Source organism: Brassica napus, chromosome A6 (genome assembly GCF_020379485.1).
Source record: "Brassica napus cultivar Da-Ae chromosome A6, Da-Ae, whole genome shotgun sequence".
NCBI classification, from domain to species: Eukaryota; Viridiplantae; Streptophyta; class Magnoliopsida; order Brassicales; family Brassicaceae; genus Brassica; species Brassica napus.
This window is the reverse complement of record NC_063439.1, coordinates 23,634,297-23,661,382: the sequence shown is the minus strand read 5'-3', so window position 1 is coordinate 23,661,382 and position 27,086 is coordinate 23,634,297. Positions and strand designations below refer to the sequence as shown.

At 37.0% G+C, this 27,086-nt stretch overlaps 7 protein-coding genes and 2 non-coding genes across 11 annotated transcripts; 3 read left to right on the top strand and 6 right to left on the bottom strand.

The window, feature by feature from the left end:
• Positions 1–571: 571 nt before the first annotated feature.
• LOC106348901 (protein LPA3) lies at positions 572–2,536 on the bottom strand. The gene is made up of 9 exons (XM_013788729.3): positions 2,297–2,536; positions 2,016–2,171; positions 1,861–1,908; positions 1,738–1,777; positions 1,529–1,629; positions 1,252–1,444; positions 1,062–1,160; positions 854–971; positions 572–762 (listed from the first exon to the last, which is right to left on the bottom strand). The coding sequence occupies exons 1-9, from the start codon at positions 2,372–2,374 to the stop codon at positions 642–644; spliced, it is 954 nt and encodes a 317-aa protein (XP_013644183.2). The 5' UTR covers positions 2,375–2,536; the 3' UTR covers positions 572–641.
• LOC106348899 (cytochrome B5) lies at positions 2,502–3,575 on the top strand. The gene is made up of 3 exons (XM_013788726.3): positions 2,502–2,737; positions 3,026–3,092; positions 3,167–3,575. The coding sequence occupies exons 1-3, from the start codon at positions 2,651–2,653 to the stop codon at positions 3,427–3,429; spliced, it is 417 nt and encodes a 138-aa protein (XP_013644180.2). The 5' UTR covers positions 2,502–2,650; the 3' UTR covers positions 3,430–3,575.
• LOC106348900 (BTB/POZ domain-containing protein At5g48800) lies at positions 3,512–6,118 on the bottom strand. The gene is made up of 4 exons (XM_048735258.1): positions 5,679–6,118; positions 5,538–5,604; positions 4,320–5,462; positions 3,512–4,252 (listed from the first exon to the last, which is right to left on the bottom strand). Exons 1-4 carry the CDS (start codon positions 5,780–5,782, stop codon positions 3,704–3,706), a joined length of 1,863 nt encoding a protein of 620 aa, XP_048591215.1. The 5' UTR covers positions 5,783–6,118; the 3' UTR covers positions 3,512–3,703.
• A 6,209-nt stretch (positions 6,119–12,327) lies between these two features.
• Positions 12,328–14,476, bottom strand: LOC106352265 (cyclin-dependent kinase inhibitor 3-like). The gene is made up of 3 exons (XM_013791926.3): positions 13,973–14,476; positions 12,758–12,952; positions 12,328–12,689 (listed from the first exon to the last, which is right to left on the bottom strand). Exons 1-3 carry the CDS (start codon positions 14,329–14,331, stop codon positions 12,620–12,622), a joined length of 624 nt encoding a protein of 207 aa, XP_013647380.2. The 5' UTR covers positions 14,332–14,476; the 3' UTR covers positions 12,328–12,619.
• A 2,585-nt stretch (positions 14,477–17,061) lies between these two features.
• Positions 17,062–20,199, bottom strand: LOC106391320. 3 transcript variants are annotated; one of them, XM_013831941.3, is made up of 8 exons: positions 19,980–20,199; positions 19,520–19,685; positions 19,128–19,414; positions 18,818–19,026; positions 18,332–18,469; positions 17,907–18,257; positions 17,552–17,814; positions 17,062–17,466 (listed from the first exon to the last, which is right to left on the bottom strand). In XM_013831941.3, the coding sequence occupies exons 2-8, from the start codon at positions 19,633–19,635 to the stop codon at positions 17,298–17,300; spliced, it is 1,533 nt and encodes a 510-aa protein (XP_013687395.2). In that variant the 5' UTR covers positions 19,636–19,685; positions 19,980–20,199; the 3' UTR covers positions 17,062–17,297. The 3 variants fall into 3 exon arrangements, 2 of the variants coding, with proteins under 2 accessions (XP_013687395.2, XP_013687397.2); XM_013831943.3 differs by having other exon boundaries at positions 17,907–18,236; positions 19,980–20,198; XR_001278508.3 differs by having other exon boundaries at positions 17,231–17,466; positions 17,552–17,810.
• Positions 20,103–20,188, top strand: TRNAM-CAU. The gene is given in 2 exon segments: positions 20,103–20,140; positions 20,153–20,188. It is a non-coding gene; the product is annotated as a tRNA-Met (tRNA).
• A 104-nt stretch (positions 20,200–20,303) lies between the features above and the next one.
• LOC125576002 lies at positions 20,304–20,423 on the top strand. The gene has a single exon (XR_007314539.1). It is a non-coding gene; the product is annotated as a U6atac minor spliceosomal RNA (small nuclear RNA).
• A 167-nt stretch (positions 20,424–20,590) lies between these two features.
• LOC106349020 (pantoate--beta-alanine ligase) lies at positions 20,591–22,221 on the bottom strand. The gene is made up of 4 exons (XM_013788894.3): positions 21,540–22,221; positions 21,353–21,466; positions 21,129–21,260; positions 20,591–20,987 (listed from the first exon to the last, which is right to left on the bottom strand). The coding sequence occupies exons 1-4, from the start codon at positions 22,122–22,124 to the stop codon at positions 20,865–20,867; spliced, it is 954 nt and encodes a 317-aa protein (XP_013644348.2). The 5' UTR covers positions 22,125–22,221; the 3' UTR covers positions 20,591–20,864.
• Positions 22,222–23,469: 1,248 nt separating this feature from the next.
• Positions 23,470–25,758, bottom strand: LOC106348895 (protein SULFUR DEFICIENCY-INDUCED 1). The gene is made up of 4 exons (XM_013788721.3): positions 25,541–25,758; positions 24,406–24,618; positions 24,110–24,265; positions 23,470–24,017 (listed from the first exon to the last, which is right to left on the bottom strand). The coding sequence occupies exons 1-4, from the start codon at positions 25,679–25,681 to the stop codon at positions 23,607–23,609; spliced, it is 921 nt and encodes a 306-aa protein (XP_013644175.2). The 5' UTR covers positions 25,682–25,758; the 3' UTR covers positions 23,470–23,606.
• Between the last annotated feature and the right edge of the window lie 1,328 nt (positions 25,759–27,086).

Sequence of the window (27,086 nt, the reverse complement as noted above, 5' to 3'; positions counted from 1 at the left end):
CCCATTGGTGATCCTAAGAGTCCATTAAAAACTTGATCAAAAAAAAAAAAGAGTCCATTAAAAACTCAAATCATATAATTATGAATGACGACAACTCATTCGGTTTATTCGGTTTTTGGATTAATCGGACTGGGATGTTTAGTAACCATTAGGAATCGGATATTTTTCGGATCGGTTCGGTTCAAATAATGTCGGATTTCTATTTTTTTTATAAAACTTGAAGTGGAATCGAACTATAAATAATTCAATTTTGGTTCGGGTTTAAAGCCAAAAACTAAAAAAAAATCCTAAAACCTTAGTTAAACCCAGAAAAAACCAAAAAAATATTCGGAATTCAGGTAATTCTGGTTTTTTGGATATTTTATAATATATATATATATATATTAAAATGAAAAATAATTAATATTTTTAATATATTTAAAATATTTGGGTTTTTGTTTCTGTTTCCAGTTCAGTCCGGTACAGTTTCGGTTTTTCGGATTTAGAAATATAGAAACCGTTCAGAACTTTTGTAATTTTTGGTCTTGTTTCGGTCTCGGCTTTTTCGGTTTGGTTCTGGTTGGGTTTCGGATTTTGGATAATATGCTCAGGACTAATATACAGGTATGTTACATGAAGAAGTTTAAGTACAAGAGTGTAACTCAAGCAGAGGCAAGAATATTTAGGGCAACTTCTTTGAGAGAAGGCATGGTTTCTTGCTGGTGAACGCAGATGCACTTGTTTCTCGTTCTCCTCAGGACTTGCCATGGACCTGGATAGCATCTACATCAATACAACAACTGATTCAGCAAAAGATCAAGAAACAAGAGGATATCAATTTGTCTTTCTTTCTTTTGTTTTAGCAGAAGTAAACCTGAAAAGGACACCTCCTTTTTGTCCCTTGAAGTTGTGGATGTAGTAAACCGTCTCCATCTTGGGAAGAAGTGTCTCTGTCAGTGCACCAAGTTTTGGGTAAAAGAACTTTGGATAGTCTTTTTGTTATGTATTAAAGGAAACAAGAGGTCTCTCTCTCTTTTGAGTTCTACTTTAGTTCCATTTGATGAGAAGAAGAAAAAGGATACAGCCTGAACGTATGCGGTCAAGTTCTCCATTGAAGATGATTAGTTTACGGTCAGTGTTCACAACAGCTTCCTTGTAGAGCTCTTCCACTACAAGCATCTCTGAGTTTTGGCAAAATAGGAACACACCACAAAGGAATGAGTCAGATATGTATATATTGTTAACAACATGATGAAGGTTTGAGGGAACTACCATTGACATTAAAATAAGGGTATGCAACAAGGAACAGTTCGTCTTCAGGCTTCACTCGATCCGCCATCTTTACTCTCTCAAAGAAACCAAAGTCTTCAAAGAGAGAAGGCTTTGTTAGATAGTCCAGCTTAAAGTAAGTTCCTTCAAAGACATTTTTTTTAGCAAATTTGACTTCGTTTGCCTCCGGGAAGAACTGAAATCATCATGTTAAGCAGAACTTTTATAGATGTTGAAACTTGTTATAAATAGTTGGATAACAATAAGTTTGAATGCATACAATTCTTGTGGTTCGAGCCTTTTCAGGAGATATAAGGCGGTCACAAAACTGGTGTATCATATTCATACTTTCTGTCATCTCTGTCGCTCCTTCACCATCACCTATTACAACACAAGTAACAATGCAACAGAAAACACACAGTAATATCTAATAAGCAAGATGCGAATTAAAAAAAAAAAACAGCATAGAAGATGAAAGTAGTTAGTTACCTGGCACAGATGCAAGACCAGATGTTGGGAACTCAATTTCCTGTAAAAAAAAAAGGTTCCCTTGGATCACAGTAATAATAAACGAGATCCATTTTTTAAACAAGCATTGCAAAACTCACTCACCATTAACTGTTTCTCGTCCTTCAACGCCATTTCAACTGCTTGTTTGGCCTGTATGTTTTTCATCCATCATATCCACACTAATGCTTTAGCTTTACATAACACAATATTGGGTAGCTAATTTGGTGTTAAGAAGAAGAGCAAAATAGAAAGCTGACTTGGTTAATGAGCTCGAAGTAATCACGAGGAAAAGGTACATTCTCCACAGGTGTGTCAGACCCTCCAGAAACAGAACAAACTCTGTACTTGAGATTCCTATTCGTCTTGGTAGCATCATTGTTCTTCCAATATATACTACCACTACCAAGAACAGTCTACAATACAAGATTGAAAAAACATTCAGTATGATGCGTGTGTGACTTGTTCTTTCAGTTGAGAGATGCTTTGAAACAACACATGTAGGATTATTAGTCAGTATACAAACGGATACTGTATCTACCTTAGAGTTAGAGACGAGAGTTCCGGCAAGAGAAGCCGGTGAGACGGTGGATGCGATGGAGAAGGAGGAAGGTGACATATGGTCCACAGAAAAATGAAACTGTATCTTTAATATTTTGTGGAGGGAAACTGAGATAAATATTAATAACTTATTATAAATATAAAAATAAATTAAATATCAACCAGTAAAATAAACGGAATAAAATATTTAATTAATTAAAAAAATATGATTAAGCGAAGCAAGAAGCATTTATCAGCGAGGCGCCAGATCTATTAAGCTAATTATATTAGTAGCCAATCACTTACCTTCGACCTTCCACCAGAAACCCTTTGAATAATTGAGGATCATCGGGAGATGGGCGGAGACGGCAAAGTGTTCACCTTGGAGGAGGTTTCTCAGCACACTAGCAACCAGGACTGTTGGATCGTCATCGACGGCAAGGTTCACCTTCTCTTCTTACGATCCGGATTTGTTTGATAAGATCTGGATCGCACTATCTACTGTAACCGTAGATCTGCTCTACTTTGCTAGATCTTATGCTCTTAATCACTGATAATTTGAATCCCTTTGCTAAAATCCTACTTATTCTCCATGTTTGTTTGATTGATCTCGTATCTTGACCTTATTATGATTGAACTTGTTGACTACGTGTGATATGTGAATAGTTGAAAAAGGTCACTTAAAGGCTTATAAGCTTTTGTTTTTTTGATGGTGTATATATATATATAGGTATATGATGTGACCAAGTTCTTGGATGATCATCCTGGTGGTGACGAGGTCATCTTGACTTCCACAGGTAACCACCTTACACGTCTTTCTTGGTTTGTTAGTAGTTCATGTTTGGGCACTTATCAATGTGTTGGTTTCCAGGGAAAGACGCGACGGATGACTTTGAGGATGTGGGACACAGCTCCACTGCTAAAGCCATGCTTGATGAGTACTACGTCGGTGATATTGACTCCGCCACTGTCCCAACCAAAACCAAGTTTGTTCCTCCTCCTTCAAACCAGACCCAGTCTAACCAGAACAAGAGCTCCGATTTTCTCATTAAGATCCTTCAGTTCCTTGTTCCTCTCCTTATCTTAGGCTTGGCTCTCGGTATCCGCTCTTACACCAAGACTCCTTCCTCTTGAGGACTCGATCTTGGGTCGTTGAGTGTTTGTCTAAGTGGGTTTACACTCTTTATCTCTCTGCCTGTCTTTGTAAGACTTCAGATATTATATTCTCTCTTAAGAGACCTTTTGTTTGTCTTTAATCAATATCAAATCCATTTACAAAAGATTGAACTCAGTGTAACTGAGAATAATATCATTCCATTCACTCACACAGCCTAGTCTTGGCACTCACTTTAACAAGCAGCAGCAACAGGTAAAGAGAATATATAAGAAAGAAAAATGACAGAGCTTGCTAATCCATGCTTGCGCATGTTCTCTCCATCACCTTTGAATCAGTTCTGAAAGACTGCTTTGATGGAGAGCTTGATCCTCTTGATGAGCTATGTTGCCCCCCAAAGAAGCTAAGCTTCCCCATCTTCTTCGAGAAACTGCTCATGAACTTGCGCGAATGAGACCTCTGCATGTCTCTCTTCATGCAGATATGCTCCTTCTCCAGATCGTTGAGTCTCATCCTCAGCCTAGCTAACTCGAGCTTCAGCTCCCTGTTTTCTCTCCTCAGAGACGCGTAGTTGTCTTTCGGGGACATTGCTGCGCTGAGAGCTCCGCTGTTGATTCTCCATGACTGCTGTTGCTGCTGCTTTGGCTTTGTCTCTTCGTCTGAGTAAGAAGTGCACAAGGAGCTTCTGAGCTTAAGCTGCTCAAAGTAGAGAACCTGAACTATGGATTGCAGAGGAAGCCGCTCGTTCTGCGCAGCGTGTGCTCCTGCCTCTTGCGAGAGTTTCTGGAAGTCTATAAGTTTAGACAGCTTCTTCTTGTCTGAATCAGACAACCCTTGATGTGCCTGAGAAGTGAGAACATAAGTATCAACAAGACAAGACTCAAGAAAAGCAAAAACTGTTTAAGTTTACCTTAAGATAGAGATCAATGGCACGGTACAACCCATCATGAAGCGTGCGAGCATGAAGCGGCAAAGCTTCCGCAATGAGCAAGAACTTGGGAAGGTCAAGGTTAGCATCAGGAGCAATCTCAGCGAGGTAACTATCTACAAGCTTCGCAACTTTAAACATTGCGCTTTGAGAAGGCGTATGCGGACTACTATCATCACCACATTCAAACACAGACTCTTCATCCTCACTATCATCACCTCCTTGCTGCGAGAAGTTCACCAAGATTCTGTGAACCGTATCAATCTCAAACAAAGTATCTCCGGAGTGACGAAAAGAAGGGATCAAGAGATCGTCTAACGTCGCCATGTCAAGCTGAGAACCAATCCTCCTCTCTAGATCAAGCCTGCATGACACCGAAGCATCGAGCATCACCGCTCTTCTAAGCAACCCGAAGAGGAAACTTATAGGGACAACGAGTTTCTCAACTGGGAGAAGAGCAACGATCGTCTCAACAATGGCTTGTTCATGTTCTTGATGTCCTGTCTTTGTCAGCTCTCTCTCCGCGTAACTCACCAAAGAAGCTCCTATACTCTCAGGACGCACGCCGCGGCACTTCATAGCGTTCATCACTCTCTGATACAAATCAATCCTAAGAACCGAAAGATCCTCAATCCACCAGTCTCCTCCTCCTCCATCGTTACCTTTAGCTTGCTTGCTCATGTGAAGCCTCCCCGAGCTGCTATACTCCAACCTCGAGAAGCTCGAGGCGATCTGCTCGGCGCAGGCCTTTGATGCGATGGCGTCTATGCATCTGGTTACGATGCTGAGCTCGTCTGCCAGAGGGAGGAGATTCTCCGACTGTTTCAAGACTTGGACGCACATCTCGAGGCTCTTGCAGACAATGCTGTCGAGATACTCCTCTGTTCTCGAAGCCAAGTTGTCTTTGGAGTACTCCTCTGTCATCTCGAGGTAGTCGGAGACGCAGAGGAGCTGCGCGACGTTTGATGAGGTGATCTCGAAGTTGATCCCGTAGCAGAACTTGGCTGCTAGCTCGAATGTCTCTGCTCCTCCTGGGAGGTTGAGGAGCTCCACTTTGGAGATGTCTGAGTCTCTGTGTTCCGCGACGATTCTACGGATTCTTCCACTTCTGGAGACTAGAGGGAACTGAGAGATGGAGAAATCAAACATTGGTTCTCAGTAACTACATATCACTGTTATGTTTTATAAGTATGGATATACCTTGTGAAGAGCGAAGTTTCCTCCGTTTACTTCAATGGTTATATCACTTGGAACGTCTCGAAAGATCCTGTAAAGTTTCAGGAAAGAAACTTAAGTAAGAGGGATGGCAGTGAAAAGAGAAGAAAGAGAAGAAAACAATACCATTCACTACAGCTTTGCCTAGAAGATTTAGCAAGGGAGAGCTTCTGATGGTGGTGGAGATGTTGATGATGCTGTAGCAGAAGATGAGGGTGATGCTTGTCCATGAAGAATAATTATGTTCAAGAAGCAGAGAAAGATGCAGAAGAAACCAATTAAAAGTGTTGTAGTTTGGTGATGGTTAGTTTTTTCCTCTGGAGATTTCCAAAACCAGAGAGAGATAATGATGGTAATAGTAGTGTTGAATGAGCATTAATCATAACACCTGGTCATGTTTTGTTCAAATCCAAAGTTTTTGTTTTTGTCTTTAGTTGGGTCCCCTTTTCTTGTCCCTCCATAGTTTTCTCCCTACTTTGAATTGTCAAGAACAGATCTTTTTCAAGCAACAATTGTCAAACGTGAATTAAGCTCCGTTTTATTAGGGATATCAAAAAGATTCTATACAAAGTTGGAATAGAACATATGAGCAAAAAGAAGAAAAACATACTGATAAAGGTGTGAGAAAAAGGAGAAAAGGTGTCGAAAGGCTTCAATCCAAAGGGAAAATGATTTGCAGAGTGGGAAAAGTTAAAGCAGAAAAGGAAAAAAAGGGAGTGTTAATTTTGGAATTTTTATTATATTCTTAAAACATCTTTTTGGTTTGCTTTGTCTCTTGTCATCATTTGTCATTATCTTCTTCCTTTCTTTCTTCTCTTGCGGGTGAGAAAGAGTATTACTCCTACAATAGTAGTTTGAAGTATACCTACATCATAAAGCTTGACGTAGCTCATCAGTAGACTTGGCACCAGTGATCCGCTTCTAAGTCCTCCTTGTGCAGCTTATTCTCATTCAAGAAACCTCGTGCATTTTAACCCTGTTATGAGAAAAATACAAACCACCAGGATTGCCTCACAAGAAAGTAATAAACAATTTTTTTAGACCGTTGCACCAAAAGGTTATTGGCTAATTTTGCTTATGATCAGCTCATCAAATTCAAAGTTAGAAACTATTGGCTTGTAGAGGATCTCCAACCACATTATATATTTTACTCCAAAATGAAATGAAAAATAGAGTTATGAACAAGAAAATAAAATATTACTTCATTTGTAGAGCTGTGATATTATTCTATTTCTTATTTTATTTTGTAGTAAAATATGAAATAGAGTGGAAGATGCTCTTCGCTATTTCCAATCATATATTTTTATGTTTATGAACTTTCTCTAAACTGTAAAGTAACAGATTACTGCAGCTCTCAATCTGTCATATATAGTATAAGTTCTTAACACTGGTATGTCTCTTGTTTTCATATTCATGTGAACGATTCCAGACAAAGACTCATAGTCCCATCCCTTGGAATTAACCTATTCATTATTCGACACAATACTCATGTCAAGTCAATACTGTATGACTCATACATCTCTTCTTAAATATTGTAAATAATTGATTCATAAAATTTAATATTTCGAAAAAGACTTGCTCTTTAAAGTCACACTCGCCCCTCTACAGAAACGAAATATTATTCTTAATCAGACAAATTGATATTCTGTTGGTTGGGCTGTGTTGCGTCTTGCGTGTGATGTCGATTAGTGTTATTGCTTGAATCAAGTAGGGCCCTAATCACGTTCTTCTTTCACATCCACATGCTTATTAATTGTTTTTGGAAATGCTTAATGCAGATATATTTTCGCATAGGATAAAAACGGGAAAACGGCTTATTCATGCCCGAACTAGGGATTATTGAGAAAATACATACCTCAACTTTTACTGCAAGTCAAAACATACCTACACTAATCAAAAATTTAAAATTCATGCCTGAATTATGGATCAATAAAAAAATACATACCCCAACTCTTATTGCATGCCAAAACATACCTTAACTAATCAAAAATTTGAAATTTATGCCTAGTCTTTAGAAGTCAACGCCAATTTCAATCTATACTATTATTTGCGAAGTAAATTTTCGCAACGGAGCTCTCCCGTTAAAAATTAGAGTAGCTAAAATCTATGTTACCCCTAATAAATTTTTATATATATTCTATTATATAATAAAATGAATTTTATTTGCGAAGTAATTTTTCGCAACAGAGCTCTCACGTTAAAAATTAGATTGGCTAAATTCTATGTTACCCTTAATGAATTTTTAAATAAAATGAATTTTATTTTAAAAATCTTATATATTTTTTAAAAATAATTATGATGATTCTTATATATTATGTTGTTATCTTAAAATAATATTTTACTATTATAAAAGTAAAAAAATTAAAAGAAGTTATTTTTTACAATATTATATTTAAAAAAAAAGATAATTCTTATATATACAAATATATCTTAAAATCACTTCTTAGAAAATATCCTTATACAAATATATTGCTCCATTAATATTTACTTAGATATTATTTTTATCTTAAATTTTAACTTTCAAAATAGTAAAATATTATTTCAAGATAACAACACAATATATAAGAATTATCATATATTTTTAAGAAAATATAATATTGCAAAAATCATGTCTCTTAATTTTTTTACTTTACAATAGTAAACTATTATTTTAAGATAACAACACAATATATAAGAATCATCATAATTTTTTAAAAATATATAAGATTTTTAATATAATTTTTTATTATTATATAATAGAATATATATAAAAATTCATTAAGGATAACATAAACTTTAGCCACTCTGTTTTTTAACGTGAGAGCTCCGTTGCTATAAAATTATTTCAAAAATAATAGTATAGATTGAAATTAGCGTTGACTTCTAAAGACTAGGCATAAATTTCAAATTTTTGATTAGTTAAGGTATGTTTTGGCATGCAATAAGAGTTAGGGTATGTATTTTTTTATCAACCCATAGTTCAGGCATGAATTTTAAATTTTTGATCAGTGTAGGTATGTTTCGACTTGCAGTAAAAGTTGAGGTATGTATTCTCTCAGCAACCCCTAGTTCGGGCATGAATAGGCCGTTTTCCCAGATAAAAACTGTATAAGGATGTTCAAGTGATTCACCAACCTGTAGGGTGAACTCTTCAACCACTTGACCACCACGAACCATGAATTGGTTAGTATTCAAAAGCTAGAGATGCTGAGATGATTATGTGAGAATGATGTCTTCTCCACCTCCATTATTTATTTTCGGTTTTGATTAGATACAAACAAAAGCATTGTCTCTTTTTTTAATCTACTACCAAGTCAAAACTTTCTTAAGCCCACTCGTCTCTTTATACTTTTTTCTTGGGTAACTCAGCACTACCAAATCAGATCATATTGTGTTTTTTTTTACGTGTTGGTTTTTTTTAAAAAAATTAACTGATTTTTTAGATATTTGATTAGTCTAATTATTTTTATAATTCGAATTTTAACATAAAATGGCATAGGTAACTAACTTAACAGGACATAAAATTAAAATTGCATTTTAAACCTTTTCATTACCGTATGGGTTACTCTTGTTGGATAAGCTTCAAAGATTACTTGAATAATAAGTTATTCAATAAGGAAAGAATAATAACTTATATTAATAGGATTAGGATAAAGTTAAGGTTTCTAGATCATTATATAATAGGTTAAAGATAAGGATACCTATTGCTATATATAGAGATCGTAATGTAAGAGATCAAATAACAAAGTTAAGAAAGCAAAGAAAGATAATAAAACAAAAAAACAGTTTTATAAACTTGTATGTTCTTGATTACTTTATTTGGTATCAGAGCCAGGTTCACCGCATGCAAACCAAACAATAGTTTTAGCATGTTCCCGTACATCGTTTCACTCGAAACTTGTTTGTTTCAAATGCAATTATATGGTTTGCATTTATATGAGGAAAACAAAAGAAATTCTCATTTTATGTAAGATGCAGACGAAAACACCGATCAATATTCAATAACCAAAGAGTTTTATTTCGTTTGCGTTTACAAATAACAAAAACAAATTCCTTAAAATTGTTTAAGTACTATGTAAGTACTACGTGTAAATGGTAAATGCACACAAACACTCGGTGCCGTCTTCTAACCAATATAAACTATCTAATTTTCTATATCAAATGTTAAATTGTATACACAAAAGTTAAGCAGTGTTTTTCGTAGTTCGTGAGTTCATATTGTTTATAAAATTTTGAACTTTTATATGTTACATAAGTCGGTTTACTGTTCTCAAGAAATTTTAGTTTTAACATTGAAAAACATGCTTTCAACTTTTTGTTCATATAAAAAACAGAAATCTTTCAACCAATTTGAAAAACTAAAATGATGGGAATAATTGTATCCTCCCGGTGATTATGGAAATTTGAAAAGAAACTCAAAAAATCATATAATAAAAGAAAACTGAAAACATATGGAAACAGAAAAGTAATTTTAACAAAAAAAAAACAGAAAAATAAGGAAAAGAAAATGTAGAGGGTCAACTTGTGAAAGACAATAAGTAATGGGGTTAGAAGGATAAAACAAAAAGACACAGTAGACATGGAACGAAAGGAGATCCTTTATCAACGCATCATATGTCTCCTTGCACGCGCTTCGTACATTTAACGCTTTGATTGTCATTATTGTTGTTTGGTCTCCTCTCCTATCATTTTTCTATATTTTTGTGAGCTAACCATACAATCAAGCATCCTATGCATCACATCATTTGTGTTTATATTTTAGTAAAAAAAGTAGATTGAAGTGATCCTTACACATCTCACTTGGACTTGGCCTTATTCTTTAAGCTCAAAAGAACCCAACCCAGTAGGAGTTTAAATTTCTGACCTATATTTTATAGCTCGGTGTAGTCCAATTAGAATTGGCAAGTTTGAATTACATTCGAGCTATTTTCTAAAACCAACAAATTTGCTGGAAAGTGCTACTTGAACAAATCACATTTGGAAAAAAACTGCATATGCAAGCATCCCATAAACTTGGTATTAAAGGAATTAGTAGCAAGGTTGGGGTCTAATTCAATAGCAGAAAATTGTCAACAACAACAGATAAATCTCATCACTTATAAAGTTAAAGAAACACAGATTTTTTTTTGTGGAACGCTACTTCATTAAAATCCACAAAATGAGTTTTCTACGGAAAAAATATTGGATAAAATAATTTAGGATATCATAAAAGATGAAAGTATATTTATAAGTCAATCGGTTAACGAAGTAAAAGGATACAAATCATATGATACAAATGATATCTTGCACCAAATATAGAGTTGTGAACAGTAATATGTGGAGATTGTCTTATTCAGCTAATTAATTAATATTTTATTTTAGTACGACGAATACCGATCCGACCATTACAAGTTTGTATCGATATTTGATGTCATGTTCGCTCCAAAGCAGAACAGTTTAAAATTCGATTGATTATGCTTCTATGTTTTTTTACCTTTTTGTCGTGGAAGTAAGTTTTAGAAGTCTTATAGTTTGCTTATAACATCTTGTAAGCTTTAACCGTTCATTTCGAAAATGATATTTACAATTTAGCAAAAAAAAGACCGGTCCACTTCATGAAACTAAAAGTAACGATCATGTTTAATTTATATAATTTTAGCAGTTTAGAAGTTTGGTTATCCGTGCATATTAATTATTTAAATTTTGAAAGTTAAGCCAAGAAATGTTTGCTTCCCTCATGGGCGGCCCTCAGTCCTTGGCTCACATTAACATGCCTATGAGCTAAGGCCTATGGGGTAATCAGAAGGATGAAGCCACAGAGCAAGGGGAGTGTGAGAAGAAAACAAACGAAAAGACAAAAGGCTTTCGTAGTGAGTGCTAACATCTTTTTGGCATTTTCTAGCAAATAGTACTAAAAGGTTCAAACAAAACATTGAATAAACTGAACACAGATACCCCCAAGTGCGCATTGGTTAAAGATATGACCGAAGCGAATCTAAATGTCCCAAAACATGATTCGTATTAGTCAGCGAGCCCGTGATCTAACAACACCCCGTGTGTATATGTATACATCACCATACGTGTGTCTGTATCTATGCAGGTACGTACGTACGTATTGTTAACGTTTAATGGATTCACTTTTTTTTTAGATAACTCTGGTATCTGGGTAGCCACATTCCTAACTATCCTCCGAAAGGGGTCCAGCGCCCCAACGGAAGGGATGTTAAATCCGTTGTGGTCAAGATTCGAATCCGGGTGGCGTAATGGATTCACTTTCAATCTCACTTCAAGCGATTAGAGAAAACAAAGAACAATGATTGGTTTCGAGATAAAATTTTACAGTTCCATCACATGGGGCTGGCCAGTTTCCGAGAGACGATAGAAAAAAGTTAAAACAACAGAGATCTTCTCAATGAACACTGTAATATATTTTGTTGTCTCATCTTTTTGTCCCTGTCTGATAAAACTCTGTTGTAATAATTAGGGTGTCTATTTCAAGCATCGGGACAAGCAATATCTCAGATTATTCACACCCATGCACATTACAATTACATTACAATTGAAATAACAATTAACACTAATGATCAATGCTATACCTCTAATTATTCACACCCCATACACGTTCACGTGCTGTAAATCATGAGAATTATGTCAAAAGGAGGGACCATTTTGTGTGTAGTTCAACCAAGAGTAATATATTTCAGATTTCAAGAGCAAGGACTCAGCTACCAAGTTCACACATGAACCCATTTAAAGTCTACATCTACATCATTTTCTCACTACATGCCAAGCTTGAACATGTTTACACACGTCCACATCAATCATCATCACCATATGCAGATAGCTTTGAATAAACAAACATGACAGAAAAGACTTAACAGAAAGAGATAAGCAAACAAATTCACTAAGCATCTAAAATCACCAAAAGAGATTAGTACAAATGGTGTGAGGTTCAGGTCTCTAATCTACTTTTACCAACTTGTTTTCTAACCGCATTATTACTTAAGATTACACTCCTTTTTAAAAAGGATTTTGATGTTCGGTTAGTCTGTTAAATTCACCACATTCTACTTCCACACCATGTAACTGGAGCTTGCTCCCTTTGAACTTCATGGACTGACTTGTACCCACTCGTAGCGTCCAGCGAGGGGCACATCATTCACGATGTCAAAGTTGTACCTGAAGATTTTTGAAACACATGAGTGTTCATCCTACTGTAATGCAGCAAAAAAAAAAAAAATCCTTACTTGTCCATGAACAGCCTCTGCTGTTGCTGCTCGGCATAGGCAAAGAACTCCTCCAGTTCACTAGTTGATGGGACTGAGCTATCTCGGTCCCTTATGCAGTCTCTGGTTGCTGTGCGCATCGACTTTGTGCTAGACCCTGGTGTAACAATGATCTCCAGATCCTCAGCAAAGTTACAAGGCGTGCTCTCCCTTGTGCTAAAGAAAAATCAATAAACAATTATCAACACAAAGACAACCAAAAACTGAACCAAAACTGAACATCCAGAGAAAAAGAGAAACTTGATTTAAGTAAAAAACAAAAGCTAGACTTTATGAGTATATGGTCCCATCTGATACGCTATGCAATAAATAACAAAGAGAAGGAAAACACGTTGTCCTCTATTGAGAGAAGTTGCCCAAAAAACAGAGAATCCTACAAAAGTATTCCCCAAGTTTGCAAAAACCCACTAGGTCCCATGAACATGACGCCACACCACAGTACTTGCACTACACTTATGAAGAAAGTCTCCATTTTTTCATATGATCTTACATATTAAAAGCTACTGACAATTACACAACAACCCCCTTTAGTAAAAAAAACGAAAAAACACATATGTTAAAATAATTACAGTGAATGTCCAAAAGACCAAATCTCAGAACTCTACTCCGAAACCCTAATACATATCACTTCCAGAATCATTATAAGGAGAGGACTCAAACTAATATGCACAAAAAAGGATCAAAAGCTGAACCGAAGTAGTTAATATAAAACGATACATATATGTATACACAAAGAAAAGAGCTTTTGTTAACATTGATAACCTCTGCAACGTGGTACACATGAGACAGACAAACAATAACTCTGAAATATCTAATCTAACACCAAAAAGAAATCAGAGTGAGCAGTAATAACAACATCAGTACATCAGAAGAGGAGTAAAGTCGAATATAAAATCAAACCAATCAGGTAAATTAAACATGAGAAAAGAAAAAAAAAACATTTATTTCTAGTTGTACTATAAGCTATTTTCATCTCAATAATAATAATAATTAAAAAAAAAACATTTGATTTGAGCAAACAAGAAGCCTAAACGCTCTTCACAGTTTGGGCAAAAAGAAGCTATGACACAAAACCAGACGAACTCGTGTCTTAATCTAAACCCAAAACTAACATTTTTAAATAAGACAAACAGAGAAACGCATCGAATTGGTAAGCTAGGGCACGAAAGGACGAACCTTTGTCTCGATTCAAAATCAGGACTGTTCTCTCCACAAAAAGCTTCAGACTTTCCGAACCAATCATCTCCGTCTACACGAACCGAACCCGAACCGGAGTTAACCCGACCCTTCGAGGCAGACTCTCTAATTCTCTGCGGCTGTTTCGGCTCCGTCAGCGCCATTGGTTTCTCGAGACGGCGGCTGCGGAGCTGAAGGTAGCAAGAAGAGTCTCCGGCCAAAGCGGAATCAGAGGCGGAGGAATTGAGCCGCTTCAAAGCTAGGGTTTTAGCGGCTCTGGTGCGAACTCCCAGAGAAGTTGGCTCGGTGGGTTCCGTGTCGTTGTTGGTAACCTTCGATTTCTTCATGTATTTGCCCATTTTGGGAGGTTGATTTTGGGGGAGAGGGGGAAGCTTAGCTCGAGAGCGGGAAAGAGAGAATGAGAGGGAAAAAGCTTCGAGGAGGGAAGCGAGGCGAGAAAAATAAAATGGGAAATGGTTTTCGAGTTTTGTGGGGTTAAATGTAAAGAAAATGAGAAAAAAAGGTGAGCCCTTTTTATTTTGTATTAATTAAATTGAGACCCCATAAATTCATCATTTTTATTTTTCAAGTCCTTGTATATTAAATATTCTCATTTGTACTACTTTTTCGCCTGTAATTAATTTGTTACATAGCATTTTAAGATTTTTGTTATTGTTGTTCAAAAACTTATCTATACTATCATATTGTATAATATCCACTAGAATGGATTATATAATAAAATTGATAAAATAATGGTTTACTAAATTTGTTTGTGTTCTCACAGTTTTACATATGTTTTGACATAATACTTTTTGTTAGCTGTTCACCATGTTTTTCATGTAAAAATCATTGAACATTTTACAAAACTGAAAATATACACTAATATTTGGAAACTTTAATATGTTTTAAAAAAGAAGAAAATATACATGACAAGTAATTAAGATAAAATAATAGGTTGGTATCGGTTGGCAAAAAAAAGAAGGTTGGGATCGTATAAATAACTCATGTAGTTTGAATTACTGTATGAGGATATAAGCTAAAGGTAGGCGTTCGGGTACCCATTCTGGTTCGGATCGGGTATTTCGGATTTTTGGATATTTTGGTATAGATACCCGTTCCGGTTTTTCTGTACTTCGGATCGGGTTTGGATAGTTTTTGTTCGAGTTCAGTTCGGATCGGGTCGGATATTTAGATTTTGAAATTTTTTTAAGAAAATTATTTTTCAAATTTCTTATATTTAAAAATATAACTTTCACTTAACTATTTTTTTTATTTTTAATACATTGAATGGTTAATAGATTTGGACATAACATTTTGAAACTAAAAAGACATTAATTTGGTTATTATTTTTAAATTGGGTAGCAAATTATTTTTTATGTAATTCTATGTATATCATATGAATTTAAAGTATATGTAATATTAATATAAACATTTTATATAAAATGAGAGATGTAAACTATAAATATAAGGTAACGTCAAAAAAAATAAAAAATAAGGTTAATTATACATATGTTCGGTTATCTTGAAATATCCATTCGGGTTCGGATATTACCCGTTCGGGTTCAGATTTCAAATATCTCCTAATTTAATATCTGTTCGGATATTTTGCTACTTCGGTTCGGATTTCGGTTCAAGTTTTTTGGATCGGGTGCGGCTTCGGATTTCGGGTAAAGTGTCCACCCCTAATATAAGCTCTGTCTAATCCAAATCTAGTAAGAGTGAAGATACTATTGACTACACAATGAAGTACTAAAGACGAAGAAGCATTACGAACCTAGTACATCATAGGTCACTATATTAGACTAACCCCCTCTCTAGGCATTTAACTTGCACCATAATTCATTTACAATCACATGCAATGTCAAACACGAAGTTGTAATGATTCCCAAAGTTTAGCTGGCTAACTCTAGGTCCTCTAATCTTTTTTTTTTTTTCCGCCAAGGATTTAATTTTTATTAATAAAACGGGCCAAGCCCAACATACATGGCCTAAGGCCCAAATACACAAAAAAAACCTAAAAGCCCAAAAGCCAAACGGCTACAATCTATCACTTTAACGGGCCCGCGGCCCAAACTAAACAAGACCGAACGACGTCGGCAGGACAAACGCATCAAGGAAGCTGGCTGCTGTACACGTGGAAGCATCTGCGCCTTCGGATCGACACGCGTCGCACACCGCCTCGACCTGACCGTCTCCGCCTCGAAACGCCTCCAGATCCATCTCACCGTACCTTCGTTTCGCCGGATCTCATAACCCGCCTCGATCTACCTTCTTCTCCGATGGTCCTCCACCGAAAGCGTCATCGGACAAACCGCGCTCTCATCAGAACCACCCACTCTTCTCTCGGGATTAAAACCCGAAACCACAACCTCACCTTTCCGCCGACAAGAACAACAACCCAACCAAACTTTCACCGCTAACACCCAAACTTCCTACGGGTACCACGCCGGCAGTGTAGAGCTATAGTAGCCTCCACCCTCCGGTAACAAGACGGCGACGACGGAGCTAGGTAAGCCTCCCCCTCCCGGAAACTGAAACCGACGACGGCGGAGCTACAGGAGCCTCCACCTCCCGGAGAAAAACCGACGACGACGGAGCTGTAAAAGCCTCCCCTACCCGGATTCGAACCTTGATCTAAAAATACTTCCTCTCCACCGCAGAAACCCTTCCCCACGACCGCGTCTTCACTCCAGACAAGAACCCGCCATGCACCATAGAATAGGTCTGATCCACAGCTCAGACAAGGCGATAGTGGGGGAGGGATACGAAGAGAGGCACTAAGATAACTTTTAAACGGACGGACCACAGTTCCGGCGACGGCACGGTCGCTCACGCGCCGGCCGTACGCCGGAACCGAATAGATCTACTTTCTCTCACTAAGATGCTCTCTCTTCTCTCAAAAGGTGTTAATCAAAATGTTTACTCTAGGTCCTCTAATCTAGACGATGCTTTTCCCTTTCTTTCTTTTATATGGTATCAGGTAAATATATCGCATGTTAATTTAGGAGTTAAGACATCAAATTTGTAATTAACTTTAATGGATTACTGATGACAATTCGTGATTAACTTTTAAGGGATGGGATTACTGATGACAATGGTCAGAGTTTTCATGAACGAACACACTTTTCTGAATTGCACAAGAATACACTATTTTTCAGAGACAGAAGCACCAGGGACAATGGTAATGTTGTTGAAATAATTGAGTCAATGCCAAAACTGGAAGTTCATAGAATATTTCATCAGCTTATGACTACCAAGAATCATCGAAAGGGCACCAAAAACGAGGTCGACAGAACAAAAAATTAGAATCCCCAGTAATGAGACTTCACTTCCACCGGAGAGATTGTCTAATGCCGGTGAAGATGAGCCCGACTGATCTACCTATCAAGGTGACAAGAAAGAAGGATATGACGCTACTCACTTTATCCAGCACCACCCTAATGATTGGCATTCCGATGTCTGATAACTCCAGAAACAAACTGAAGTAGTACCTCCTGCACACATTAAACACTTCCTCATGTAAAATCTCTATGTACTTCCAGTCATGTGATCGAGGTAAAAGAAAGAGAGAAGCTTTACCATCCAGATAGAGCCTTAAGCTCCTTTGTTCGTTTAACAGGCAATGAGAAGTCACTGATTACGGAGTATCGCAAGGGTGCTGATGATGAGGCAGCTTTAGCTTTTCCCGGTGTGAGCTTTCTCCACCAACTACCGCTTTTTGTACCGTCACCACCATCAGGGTTGTTGATAACCTGAGTTTGAAGAATGTAGAGGTCAAAGCGATCCTCATACATCGACACAACTGCTTCCATGTTCTGATGCAACCACTGGTACAGAGCTACCTACCAAAGTAGAAAATGAAATATTTTTTCCATGAGAGATGAGATCTAAGGTGGAACTATTAAACACAACGGGAAGTGTTTTTTTCTTAAACCTCATTACGTAGTTTCTGGAGTGCTCTACTAGAAAGGATACATATATCTAATCCTCCAGTGTTCATTTCATCTGAAAACTTGCTGTCTACAGAAATGAACTCTAGATAGATGCTAGCGACCCCATCTGCTAAAGTTATCATCAAGTCTTCCAAAATGGCAACTCCGTGAGTGCGAAACAAGCTAAGGTCGTAGCAAGAAGGTTTCCCGGAAGATCCAAATCTGTGAAAATATAAGAAGTCTGCAAACAGTTCCTCCTTGCCTGATTTTCTTATTTTGTTAAAAATAGCGTCCTTTTCATTTAGCATTTTGATCAGCAAAGGAGTAATCGCCTGCACATCATGGGATAGAGTCTGAAGTTCATTTCAAATCTGGTATCCCAATAGTACAAGCAAATGGCTAATTGTTATATATGCTATCGACTTACCTTGTCGGAATCAGTGCTTTCCACAGACAGTTCCCTTTTTAGCCAAGCCGTGCATGCTCCTTGGTATGCTTTGCGGACAATATCAGTAAAACCAACCATCCACTCATCCGAATTGGTTGTGTTAGATATCTTATTTGTCTGCAGAACAAATACAATAACTGATCACAACGTACGGAGAAGCACAGCAAACTAGTGTCTCGGATGTTACTAAGGGAAGAAAATAACAGATATTGTTACTAGCGTAGGAGAAACCAATTAAATGAGCCGGTTAGTGCGTTTCAACATTTTGACATGAACTGGTATCTGCTACACTAGAACACGGACATTAATGCAATCACTTGACTAAAGGAGGACATGCTGCTTTTTGTTGATACACTTTTCTATAATGATGATATACCCCTGAACTATAAATCATCAATGGAATCACTTAAAACACAAATATGCTTAAACTGAAATACTGCAGAAAGCAGGTACAAACAAGCTGACCTCTTCTTCAAGTTTCTGAAAACATGACCAGAGCAAGTACATCTGTGGCCCTTCAGATATCGCATACAAGCTCAGCGGGGGTTTCCCTTGAGGCGGTTTGGCTTTCAGGACTCTGCTTCCAAGTGAACTCTCACGCTTGATGGCGTCTAAAGAATCTAAAAGCTTTGCTTTCACCACATCCCATACAGACTTCAAATCACCCTCAAAATCTGTGTCCCCAAAGCCAAAAGTATAGAACAAAGGGGGCTGTGTTAATACACAACAATTTGCTGTATTGATGGTACTATACAGCTATACTACTCTTACCTACCAGAAGATTCTGAAGTCCCAACATCTGGATTCTCCTCCACGGTGTTCTTTGTGGAAGAGTAAGCAGAGTTTTGAAGAGGAATCACTCCAGCCATATATGTAAGGAAAACACTGGCTATAAGGAGAACTTGGTCACCGATAGGGACCCAACCGGAACCAGCGACAGCATCAAACTCTGCCAGAGATGCCAAGCAAGTACATTTACAAGAAGACTCTCCACGAGACAAAAAAGCTCCAAGATTCAAGGAAGTAGAAGCATAGCGTTTCCGAGCTTCCCCTGACGGTTTCCTACAAAAAAGGCATTGACTTTTAAAACTTTCAGAGAGTCAAGAATAATAACAAAGATAGAGAAGCTTTGTAGTTAGCTAATAGAAAAGAGAATAAAAATCAAACCTTTGGGCAATCTCTACATGAGGATTCATGGAGATAGAGCTTCTTTTAGTAGAGTGAACCTCAGGCATCCGTAGATGAATGCATAATGATGGAGACACCACAACATGTCCAACCATTGCTAAAACCTTACTACTCGTCACGCACGACTAAAACATGCCTAATCACGCTGCAAGGAGCTCCCAGAACAAAAAGAAGGAAATCAAAATAGAAACTAAAAATTGAAACAAGGCTTTTTAGCTACGCAGAGATAAAGCTTTGTATCTACTACGACATTCAGTTTGAGGAGGTTTTGAATATCCAGTGTCAGTGTCAGATAACAATGGAATACAATCCGAAGAAACAGAAATTACATTCAATAAGGAGGGAGGCTAATCTACATTGAGATTCAAGAGTCAAATAGCAGCTTCAGGGAGAGACAATAAAACTCAGATAAGCTAGCGTGTGAAACTAACGAACAGACCTGAAACTCGCAGGAACCAAGAGCAGAGGACGAATTGAGAAAGAAGCAGAGAAGATTGGGGCTGTGCAAGAGTTTTCGTCTCTTCGTCCTAGTTCAAGAGTTTTCTGAGGTGAACAAACAACAGGGGTGGTGGCGCAGTTGGCTAGCGCGTAGGTCTCATAGCTATCTGAGTAATCCTGAGGTCGAGAGTTCGAGCCTCTCTCACCCCATTAATGTTTTTGTTTCTCAACTGAAACGCTGAGTTATAATTTATATTTCGTCCCACATCGGTTAGTAAGTCGTTTTACTTTGAGTATATATGTTGCGAGTAGAGCATATCGAAACGTGTTCGTAGAAAGGAGAGATGGTTGGCATCTCCTCTGACAGAGACGGGATTGACCTTCGGGTCTTGAACACATCCGGTTAAGGCTCTCCACCCTCGGGTGGATCTTACCCAATTTTTTTTGGGCTTTTATTATTTTATTTTTGAGCCTCTTCTTACTCAGTCTACTTGTCATGATCTCTTGTTTTCTTCTACAAGGAGCTTGACAAAGTGATTGGCATGACAAGTTCCATTCATTGGGTAAACATGGTTAGCGTTTTAGATAGATCCTCAAAGCGTGACTAACTTGTTTAGTATAAAATGAATCTCTGTATTAGGAGAATAACAAAATCAAAACTCCGACACTTTGATGTTTGAGTTTAAAGAGGATGTTACAATGGATAGACATTACGAGTGTGCATATGTCGTTCGTGTTTTCAACCTCTGTCTCTTTCAGACAAATATTGTAAAGCTGGTAGTTTATGTTGATTCTCCCAAGGCTTGAGATGCATAATTGTCAATCACATTCAACAAAGCTTAGAAGCTCCTGTCAACGAACCAGAGATGGATGCGGAAAGTGGGAATTAGACTGCGACATTGATCTCAATGTTGTCTATCAGCCTAACCGTTCCAAACCAGGCAGCAACACAAATCACTACTCCACTCTTTATCTCTTCTACTCCTTCAAGAGTTTCTTGATCAACAATCTGCATGTTGTACACACAATCATTCCTTAACACTGAATGGTATCTGTAGAGAGTCTTTTTTTATTCACACAAGATTGTTCCACTTCCAATAAATTTTGCTGGTCCAGCTAAATGTATGTTCCTTCATGATATGATGCTTACCTCGACATAATCAATTCTTCCTGCAGCTCCAACAATCTCTGAAACGATCATATCCTTAAGCTCTTTACAACCAATTTTCCCTTGTTCTGCAGAAGCTTTAGCCATGGCCAGTGACCTACTTATAGACAACGCCTACCATATCATAACAAAAAAAAAACAGAACCGTTCAATCAGTAAGTAGTAGCAATGTAATGCAAAGTATGGGATGTGTTATAACTATATACCCTTTGCCTATCTTCAGCTGAAAGATGAACATTCCTAGAACTCATCGCAAGCCCATCCTTCTCTCTAGCTATATCCGATCCCACTATCTCAATCCCAAAATCAAGATCTCGAACCTGTATAAGAAGAGAGACATTAAATCTGAAACAAGTCAAATCTCACAAGCGTTCATTCTCGTAAGACTCTCACCATTCTCTTGATAAGCCGCCACTGCTGATAATCCTTCTTGCCAAACATAGCAACATCAGGCTCAACGATATTGAAAAGCTTCGTAACAATAGTGGCTACGCCTCTGAAGAAGACAGGCCTGCTCTTCCCACACAAACCTTTCTCCAACCTCTCGACTCTAACCCACGTCTCGTGTCCTAACCCACCTTCCTCCACGCAGCTCACCACCTTCCCTCCTCCACTTCCGCCGCCGCTGTTTGTCTTCTCATTCCTAACGCCGTCGTAGTCGTAGAGGTTTTTCGGGTTGAACACGACGATTACAGACCCGGAGGAGGAAACGGCGGCGAGTTTTGCGAGGTCGCCGGAGAAATCGGAAGGGTAAGTGGAGAGGTCCTCGGTGGGGGAGAACTGGCCTGGATTGACGTAGATTGAGACGACGGTGACGTCGGAGAGTGTGAGGGATTGACGGACGAGAGACAAGTGACCGTCGTGGAGGAAGCCCATCGTGGGGACTAAACCGATGGTCTTCCCTTGAGATCTCATGCTTCTTGACCATCTTCTCATCGCTTCTTTGTCTCTGATGACCTCTGGTTCTCTGGTTTCCATTGTTTGGATGGTCTGCTGAAGTGACGGATTTGGGGGAGATTTCAGACAGAACTCGATGTCTGTTTAAGGTGTTTTGTCGCTGTTCCCGAGCAGATAAAACAATGGCTCTCTGAACCAAGAAGAACACAAAACCAAGTATTCCGGTTTGACCAAAGACGTATCCTGGTTCGATAGCTTTCAACTTTGAACCGGTTCGATAGATTTCAACTTTGAACCGAGCTTAATTTGGCTATAACTGGTTCTTTGGATTCGTACTCAAAACTAATTTAAATCAATGAACCTGGTGATATGTTTTGAATTTGGTTTAATCCGGTACAATTAGTGAGCTCATGGAGTGAAGGGGATTATGAAGGAGAAGTTCACTGCTGTATGGAGTGACATTGTGACTTTGACATCTGGCTCAAGCTTTCCAGCAACGGAAATGTTTTTATCAGATACTCATTCCAAGCTGCGATGCACAGTATATGGTGGGAGAGAAATGTGAGAAGACATGGAGAGGAGCCAAAGGAAGCGAGAGTTTTAAGCAAACTGATTGATAAGAATATCAGACTCCAATTGCTAGCAGTGAAAGCAAAGGGTCAAGCATATTTGGAGAAGGGCTAGCAAAGGGTCAAGCATATTTGGAGAAGGGGCTATGTACTTGGTTTGGTACAAGGCACATTATGGATCCCCCATAGAAAAAAGTCTGAAGGATTTTTTGATTATTAGATAGAAGTTTATAATCAAAACAGTTATACATGATGTAAATAAGTTTTTTTACTTGAATATAATTTTACATTAAAAAAAAAATAGTGAGCACATGGAATTAACTCAATAAATTGCGGGATTATGCCTAATCATTGGATTTTAAATCCACAGTAATAGGCTCTAAGAACCAAGAAGTTGAAAGCTATCAAGCCAGCTTTTGCATCTGAGCCAAGTGAGTTCAAATCTCTGTGGTAGACTTACCATGGCGCCAAAGTGGTCTATCAGACCAGATTCAGTAACTATTAAACGGATTTTTTTACGGGACAAATTCGTACAAAAAAATGTGTTTTCTCGTATGTCAGCATGTTTATTTTTTATTGGACGGATATCACTAATTCGCCTTTTGTGAATTTCTACTAAAATTTATCTTTGTAAATTTATTGTGATAAAAAAAGTCTACAATAATAAAGATTTTAAGACATCTTATATATTCACCTCCAGTCAAAAAATAATGTTTTTTTGTCTATGGATAAACCATGTTAAACTTTATCTCATTATTAATTTAGTACTTATCGCTATTCATCTGTTTTCGTATCCAACCAATGAGATCCACTGGAGTCTTAACACTCAACCAATGATATCAACCGTAAGTAACTAAAGCAACTAGAAGTCCTCAAGGTGACACTATTATTGTTGTATATACAAAATTTACACAAGAAAACATTATATTTTCTAACACATTAAACTATGAAACACGAAATATATGATACATTTAGGAAACATAAAATCAAACTGTTAGCAAACTAGCTGATTTCTAAAAGAAGAGATCTGTTCGAAGATTGGCAATCTCTTAGATGTGAAACTAGTGGTCGTAATCTGTTCAAGCCCAAGAACAAAATCATCGTCTAAGATATTCCCCAATACATTCTCCATCTCAGCATCTCGCCGAAGTGGCAGGGAAGCCTCTAGCTCACTCAGGAGCTCATCAGCTCGTTGCCTTGTTTTACAATCATCCGCACCCAAAACCCTAGACTCGAGAACATCGTCAAGAACCGATCTTCCTTCCTCAAACCTGCCTTGTTTGATAAGACACATCGCGAGGTTGCAAGATTTGTTAGCGTCTGGCTCCACCATTTGTGCTTTTCTGTAAACCGCTTCTGCTGATAAGTACTTGGCTTGTTGCATATATGCCCACCCCAAGTTCCCCTGGTATATTTATTCCACGTTAAATAGTCAGTCCACCGTGCGGAAAGTAAAACAAACATAAGTTGGTCACAAGTCATTGGATCATTATTTACCAGTAGTCTTGCGATTTCTTGTTGAACGGTCACTTGAAACTTTTTGCCGTGGGATCGAGCGGTCTTTGTGGGTTTACCGTTGAAAGTCTCTCCTTGATAGATCTGCCTTAGTTTCCTCTTCAACAACTCAACTTGCTCCTCCATTCTCCCGCATTTCTATTCATTTGTAAGAAATCACCACATATGAGTGCTTTGATAACATATTATTAATAATAGTTTAAGACTAATTAATCTCCAAGACCCACAGTTTATTTATATTTGAGTGCAAGTAGATAAATGTGCGGTTATAGTAGGACCTTGTATAAGTCGATGAGGACATTGTCGAGGGAATCTTGGGAGTTCTTGGAACAACGAGGACGAAAAGATTTGATGGCTTCGATGGCTTCTTCAGAACGGTCAAGTTGTTTCATTACAACAGCCATGTCCTTGAGAGCACTGTCTACTCTGTCTCCTGTGTTAATGGCTTTCCAAAACCACACTATTGCCATCTCCGGGTTCTTCTCTATCAACTGCAAACCAACATATATATACGTTTTTAAAAAAGTTAAATTGCATATATTTACGTTCTCTTATTTGCTAATAATCGTACTTCACTATTCCGGTATTCCCATTAAAAATTTATATATGTGCATATATATATCATATGTGAGCAAGTGTGAGCATCAAAAGTATGAGAGGATGTGCTAATATAAAACTGTAAAGAAGAATAATCTTTGGGACGTGAGACTTTTTGCACCACTCGAATGAAAAGTAAACGCGAATAATAATGAATCCGCACGTTTTGGTGCAAGTAGCGACTCTCGTTTTACCGAAAGAAAACTAGTGACTCTCGTACGCACACCACAAGATTACTTTCTAGTGCTATAGACATCGTAACATATTAATCAGTTTGGTTTTATTGCACAATTAGATAAAAATTTGGAAAAAGATTTGAGATTATAGTTAACAAAACTACCTTTTTGTTCCATCGTTCAAACTCGGTTTTAACAACTTTGCAACTACTAATACTCACTCCGTTTCAATTTAGTTGTCTTTGTAGTATTTACAAACCTTTTTTTTCACGATAGTATGTACAAACCTAAAACCGGAGGGAATACCAAACTTTCAGGCATAACTGTTTCTTTAAACAGATTACAAGTATGGCTTGTCTTATAATTAGCGACCAAGTCACTCACTAATTTTTCAGCCAAACAGAAAATTACAACAGTATCCAATCCAAATTACACCAAAATTCACACTAAACATATGTATTTCCATACTTCTATCTTATATCTGAATACTTTTCATTTATAAAGTCCATAAAGTAGTAGATGAAATCGATAGAAACTACCATATAAATGAATGTGTGATCTTATAAGAGTTTGATTCGCAAAAAAAAAAAACTGAAAAACAAAAAGCAAAAAGCAAAACTCAAAGAAGAAGAATATGTACCTGAGCATGTTTGGCTTTGACATAGGGAGTATCCCCACATGGAACTTTGTGAATCACATGAAAGAGTTCACTATCTTTCACCAGATTGCTTCTTGTTGAGTTGGTATTGTTACTCTTCATCTTCTTCAAGCTTTTCTCCATCTCTTTCTCTCTCTGAATAATTAAAGCCTATACAGAGTGTCTTAATTTATACACGCTGGGAGAGACAACTTCAAAAAATATACATATATATATATATATATGCGTTCTGTTGTAACTGTAGTAAATGAATTCGGACAATATCTCGGCTTTGTTCTTAGTATATGCCACGTGACCTGAAGACTTCTTACCACACGTAGGTGACCGAGCTAAATGTGTGTCATTTTACCATTGCCGTCTTCTCTCTCTATATTTTTGGTACCTTTATTGGTATATTATAGGTTATTAAAAGCCAAAAGGTTTTATTTCTATATATTCGACGCATATTGTTAGGGTGTCATACGGTGTATCAAAAGCCTCTCGTTGTTCTTATTACCTAGCAATTCTGACCGCTCAGTCAAATATTTTAGCTAAAGGCTTATCGATTTACCTTGTGGGACACTGCCTTTGCACGCTCTTATTGGCTTCCTTCCAATACTCTCTCCATCGGAAATTAAAAAAAAATTATATAATACACTAAGATAACCCTATTTAATGTATAATTAATTAAATGATAATGATTTAAATAAAAATTGATTGTTTATTCAAAAGGGTAAAAAGTAGATTTAATGTACCAAACTTAATTAAAATTATGGAATGATATTTATTTTGAAACAAAATAAAAAACTTAAAATGACATTTATTATGAAATAAAGAGAGTAATTTACAAGACTATTTATTTTCGTCAACCGTTTGCAACGATAACATTTACTATGTGAAGTTAAATACTAATGTGTTTTGTGACAATGATAACGCCTTTTATTTTTCAGTTCAATGGATATAGATTGTTGGTTCACGACATATGTGTAACTAATTTAAATGAAAATTTTAACATTTTAAATTTTTTGAGCAACTTTTACATAAATTCATATCAGATTATAACACTAAGTATATAGTATACAATATCTAAATATAGATGTATATTATGTTATACTAATTTCAATTATGTAATTTACATATTACTATATTTAATGTTAACTAAATTTGTAGGTAGCTAAATTTAACAATATTTCAAAAACTTTATGTAATTGTTATCTTCTCCATCATTTCGACTTTTTTTCCTTTGTAGTATATTCATAATTTAGATGCATATGTTATAACCTGAATTTTAACAATATTTTAAATAATAATATAAATTTTCTTTTTAGATTTATGGTTTATAGAAAACATTTCACTATTATTTCCCTTGGCGTTTTTGTAGCTTAGATTAATCACACTTCATATTCCAAACTAGGGGGAAAAAGTTCAGTCCGATTCATGTAAATTCTTATTTCTATTGATTACTTGGTCGAATGATAATTTAATAGGTGTCAAAGGGGGTAATGTACAGAACAGTCTACGCAGATTCGCAGCAAGTGGTGCAAGGCAT

Excerpts from the sequence above, each read along its gene's own strand:
- LOC106348895 (XM_013788721.3), bottom strand. The coding sequence starts at position 25,681 with ATGGAGAAAAGCTTGAAGAAGATGAAGAGTAACAATACCAACTCAACA. Across the intron at positions 24,619-25,540 it reads TCAAAGCCAAACATGCTCAG|TTGATAGAGAAGAACCCGGA; the intron begins GTACATATTCTT and ends GTTGGTTTGCAG. Across the intron at positions 24,018-24,109 it reads AAGAAATCGCAAGACTACTG|GGGAACTTGGGGTGGGCATA; the intron begins GTAAATAATGAT and ends TAAATATACCAG.
- LOC106352265 (XM_013791926.3), bottom strand. The coding sequence starts at position 14,331 with ATGGGCAAATACATGAAGAAATCGAAGGTTACCAACAACGACACGGAA. Across the intron at positions 12,953-13,972 it reads GATTTTGAATCGAGACAAAG|CACAAGGGAGAGCACGCCTT; the intron begins GTTCGTCCTTTC and ends ATTTTTCTTTAG. Across the intron at positions 12,690-12,757 it reads CAGAGGCTGTTCATGGACAA|GTACAACTTTGACATCGTGA; the intron begins GTAAGGATTTTT and ends AAAAATCTTCAG.
- LOC106349020 (XM_013788894.3), bottom strand. The coding sequence starts at position 22,124 with ATGGAAACCAGAGAACCAGAGGTCATCAGAGACAAAGAAGCGATGAGA. Across the intron at positions 21,467-21,539 it reads GGCGGCTTATCAAGAGAATG|GTTCGAGATCTTGATTTTGG; the intron begins GTGAGAGTCTTA and ends CTTCTTATACAG. Across the intron at positions 20,988-21,128 it reads GAAGAATTGATTATGTCGAG|ATTGTTGATCAAGAAACTCT; the intron begins GTAAGCATCATA and ends TACAACATGCAG.
- LOC106391320 (XM_013831941.3), bottom strand. The coding sequence starts at position 19,635 with ATGGTTGGACATGTTGTGGTGTCTCCATCATTATGCATTCATCTACGG. Across the intron at positions 18,470-18,817 it reads TTCAGAAACTTGAAGAAGAG|ACAAATAAGATATCTAACAC; the intron begins GTCAGCTTGTTT and ends TTTGTTCTGCAG. Across the intron at positions 17,467-17,551 it reads CTTAAGGCTCTATCTGGATG|GAGGTACTACTTCAGTTTGT; the intron begins GTAAAGCTTCTC and ends TAATGTGTGCAG.
- LOC106348899 (XM_013788726.3), top strand. The coding sequence starts at position 2,651 with ATGGGCGGAGACGGCAAAGTGTTCACCTTGGAGGAGGTTTCTCAGCAC. Across the intron at positions 2,738-3,025 it reads GGATCGTCATCGACGGCAAG|GTATATGATGTGACCAAGTT; the intron begins GTTCACCTTCTC and ends ATATATATATAG. Across the intron at positions 3,093-3,166 it reads GGTCATCTTGACTTCCACAG|GGAAAGACGCGACGGATGAC; the intron begins GTAACCACCTTA and ends GTTGGTTTCCAG.
- LOC106348900 (XM_048735258.1), bottom strand. The coding sequence starts at position 5,782 with ATGGACAAGCATCACCCTCATCTTCTGCTACAGCATCATCAACATCTC. Across the intron at positions 5,605-5,678 it reads AGGCAAAGCTGTAGTGAATG|GATCTTTCGAGACGTTCCAA; the intron begins GTATTGTTTTCT and ends GAAACTTTACAG. Across the intron at positions 4,253-4,319 it reads CCATTGATCTCTATCTTAAG|GCACATCAAGGGTTGTCTGA; the intron begins GTAAACTTAAAC and ends CTCACTTCTCAG.
- LOC106348901 (XM_013788729.3), bottom strand. The coding sequence starts at position 2,374 with ATGTCACCTTCCTCCTTCTCCATCGCATCCACCGTCTCACCGGCTTCT. Across the intron at positions 1,909-2,015 it reads ACTTCGAGCTCATTAACCAA|GCCAAACAAGCAGTTGAAAT; the intron begins GTCAGCTTTCTA and ends AAAAACATACAG. Across the intron at positions 972-1,061 it reads TGACCGCATACGTTCAGGCT|ACTATCCAAAGTTCTTTTAC; the intron begins GTATCCTTTTTC and ends CATAACAAAAAG.